The 2,500-nt window shown below is 47.3% G+C and overlaps 1 protein-coding gene across 1 annotated transcript in view; it reads right to left on the bottom strand.

Moving 5' to 3' along the window:
• LOC117441608 (receptor-type tyrosine-protein phosphatase mu-like) overlaps window positions 1-843 on the bottom strand; it is a gene marked incomplete at its 3' end in the record, with an annotated part of 16,694 nt that extends 15,851 nt beyond the window's left edge. The window contains exons 1-2 of the mRNA XM_034077674.1: window positions 693-843; window positions 293-456 (exon numbers count right to left, since the gene is read on the bottom strand). Of these exons, the coding sequence (XP_033933565.1) occupies window positions 293-456; window positions 693-841 (313 nt within the window). The remainder of the gene's footprint in view (window positions 1-292; window positions 457-692) is intronic.
• Between the last annotated feature and the right edge of the window lie 1,657 nt (window positions 844-2,500).

The following is a 2,500-nucleotide window of genomic DNA, read 5'->3' as shown; positions in this document are numbered from 1 at the left end:
AGGGGCTCCATTCTGCTTTTCGCCTCTCCTGTAGTTCTATGGGTGTTAATGCATGTAAACGGTCTGCACACGCTATATTTCGGAAGTTCCGGAACATCGTGCTCCTATTGGCTAGCGCTCCAACACATTGTACGTGATAGACTAAGGGGGCGGGACATCTCTAAGCTGGTTGACCAATCACAACTATTTAGAGCCACTTAATACTAATTCGCAGATTTAAACGTTAGTGAAAATAAATGTTCGTCTACTATCCTGAAAGAAGACATTACAAAGTGTATTTTGGTTGTCGTACCGTCCTCGTCCGTCAGCACCAGCAGCTCCTCGCTCTCCTTGCGGCCCTCTGGGTTACTGAGGACTAGTTTCAGGCTGACGTTGGTGAACGGTGGAAGGTTACGCAGGATGTGCTGCGGCACGCCACTCAGCGCGTCGTAAACAACCTCCTCCTTCACCGGCTCCCTGTGAACCAAAGATTTGAAGGTCTAAAATGTAAATAGTTCAGATTTTCTTTGACTAAAACTGAAATACATCGGGTTTTCTTTGACTGTATCTACACTTTCATTCTCCTTGTTTGGGATGATATATCAAACACATAATAAAATCACTTTTGGGAGGTAATAGGCTTTAAGAGAAGACCAAATGCTGGAACTGAAATTGTATAAATACTATAAACACTAACGAGGACCGATGTTTACCTGCTGGCACCCCCTGCAGGGCGGTAGTGGTACTGCACCGTCAGGTTGTAGCTGTAGCAGCGCGTCACGTTGTATCCGAACGGCTCCCAGCGCACCGTCACCTGTTTGGACTGAACGTCCCCGACCTCCAGACGCCGAGGGCCGTGCATCGGGTCTGACGGCAGAAAGACATCGTTAGAGGTCCCCTATTATGCAAAATCCACTTCTTCATGTCTCATCAACATGTGTCCCCTCTCCTTCATGTCTCTTCTGCATCAACATGTGTCCCCTCTTCTTCATGTCTCTTCTACATCAACATGTGTCCCCTCTTCTTCATGTCTCTTCTGCATCAACATGTGTCCCCTCTTCTTCACGTCTCTTCTACATCAACATGTGTCCCCTCTTCTCCATGTCTCTTCTACATCAACATGTGTCCCCTCTTCTTCACGTCTCTTCTACATCAACATGTGTCCCCTCTTCTCCATGTCTCTTCTACATCAACATGTGTCCCCTCTTCTCCATGTCTCCTCTACATCAACATGTGTCCCCTCTTCTCCATGTCTCTTCTACATCAACATGTGTCCCCTCTTCATCATGTCTCTTCTACATCAACATGTGTCCCCTCTTCTCCATGTCTCCTCTACATCAACATGTGTCCCCTCTTCTCCATGTCTCTTCCACATCAACATGTGTCCCCTCTTCTCCATGTCTCTTCTACATCAACATGTGTCCCCTCTTCTCCATGTCTCTTCTACATCAACATGTGTCCCCTCTTCTTCATGTCTCTTCTACATCAACATGTGTCCCCTCTTCTTCATGTCTCTTCTACATCAACATGTGTCCCCTCTTCTTCATGTCTCTTCTTCATCAACATGTGTCCCCTCTTCTTCATGTCTCTTCTACATCAACATGTGTCCCCTCTTCTTCATGTCTCTTCTACATCAACATGTGTCCCCTCTTCATCATGTCTCTTCTGCATCAACATGTGTCCCCTCTTCTTCATGTCTCTTCTACATCAACATGTGTCCCCTCTTCTTCATGTCTCCTCTACATCAACATGTGTCCCCCTCTTCTTCATGTCTCTTCTACATCAACATGTGTCCCCTCTTCTTCATGTCTCTTCTACATCAACATGTGTCCCCTCTTCTTCATGTCTCTTCTACATCAACATGTGTCCCCTCTTCATCATGTCTCTTCTGCATCAACATGTGTCCCCTCTTCTTCATGTCTCTTCTACATCAACATGTGTCCCCTCTTCTTCATGTCTCCTCTACATCAACATGTGTCCCCTCTTCTCCATGTCTCTTCTACATCAACATGTGTCCCCTCTTCTCCATGTCTCTTCTACATCAACATGTGTCCCCTCTTCTCCATGTCTCTTCTACATCAACATGTGTCCCCTCTTCTCCATGTCTCTTCTACATCAACATGTGTCCCCTCTTCTTCATGTCTCTTCTACATCAACATGTGTCCCCTCTTCTTCATGTCTCTTCTACATCAACATGTGTCCCCTCTTCTCCATGTCTCTTCTACATCAACATGTGTCCCCTCTTCTTCATGCCGGAGCTGAAAAGGCGTTGGTGTGAAAGGGGCAAGAGGGGCGTGGGGAGGGGCTCCTTCTTTTCATCTAAAGTAAGGCCACGTTTACACGGAGACGAATCCGCTACAGTTCTCTACCGTATGGACCGTTCGTTCACACGAGGCCGTAACGGAACCGCGGAAACGGAGCCCTCAAACGGTAACGGCTCCCAAGGTGGGTCGATCTGCGGACGAAACGCTCCGGGGGGCTCCGTGTGTACGTCCTATACGATTTCCTGATAACGATGACG

Source organism: Pseudochaenichthys georgianus, unplaced genomic scaffold, assembly GCF_902827115.2.
Source record: "Pseudochaenichthys georgianus unplaced genomic scaffold, fPseGeo1.2 scaffold_1829_arrow_ctg1, whole genome shotgun sequence".
Taxonomy (NCBI): Eukaryota; Metazoa; Chordata; class Actinopteri; order Perciformes; family Channichthyidae; genus Pseudochaenichthys; species Pseudochaenichthys georgianus.
The sequence above is the reverse complement of the archived record's forward strand: the minus strand, read 5'-3'. Positions and strand labels throughout refer to the sequence as shown.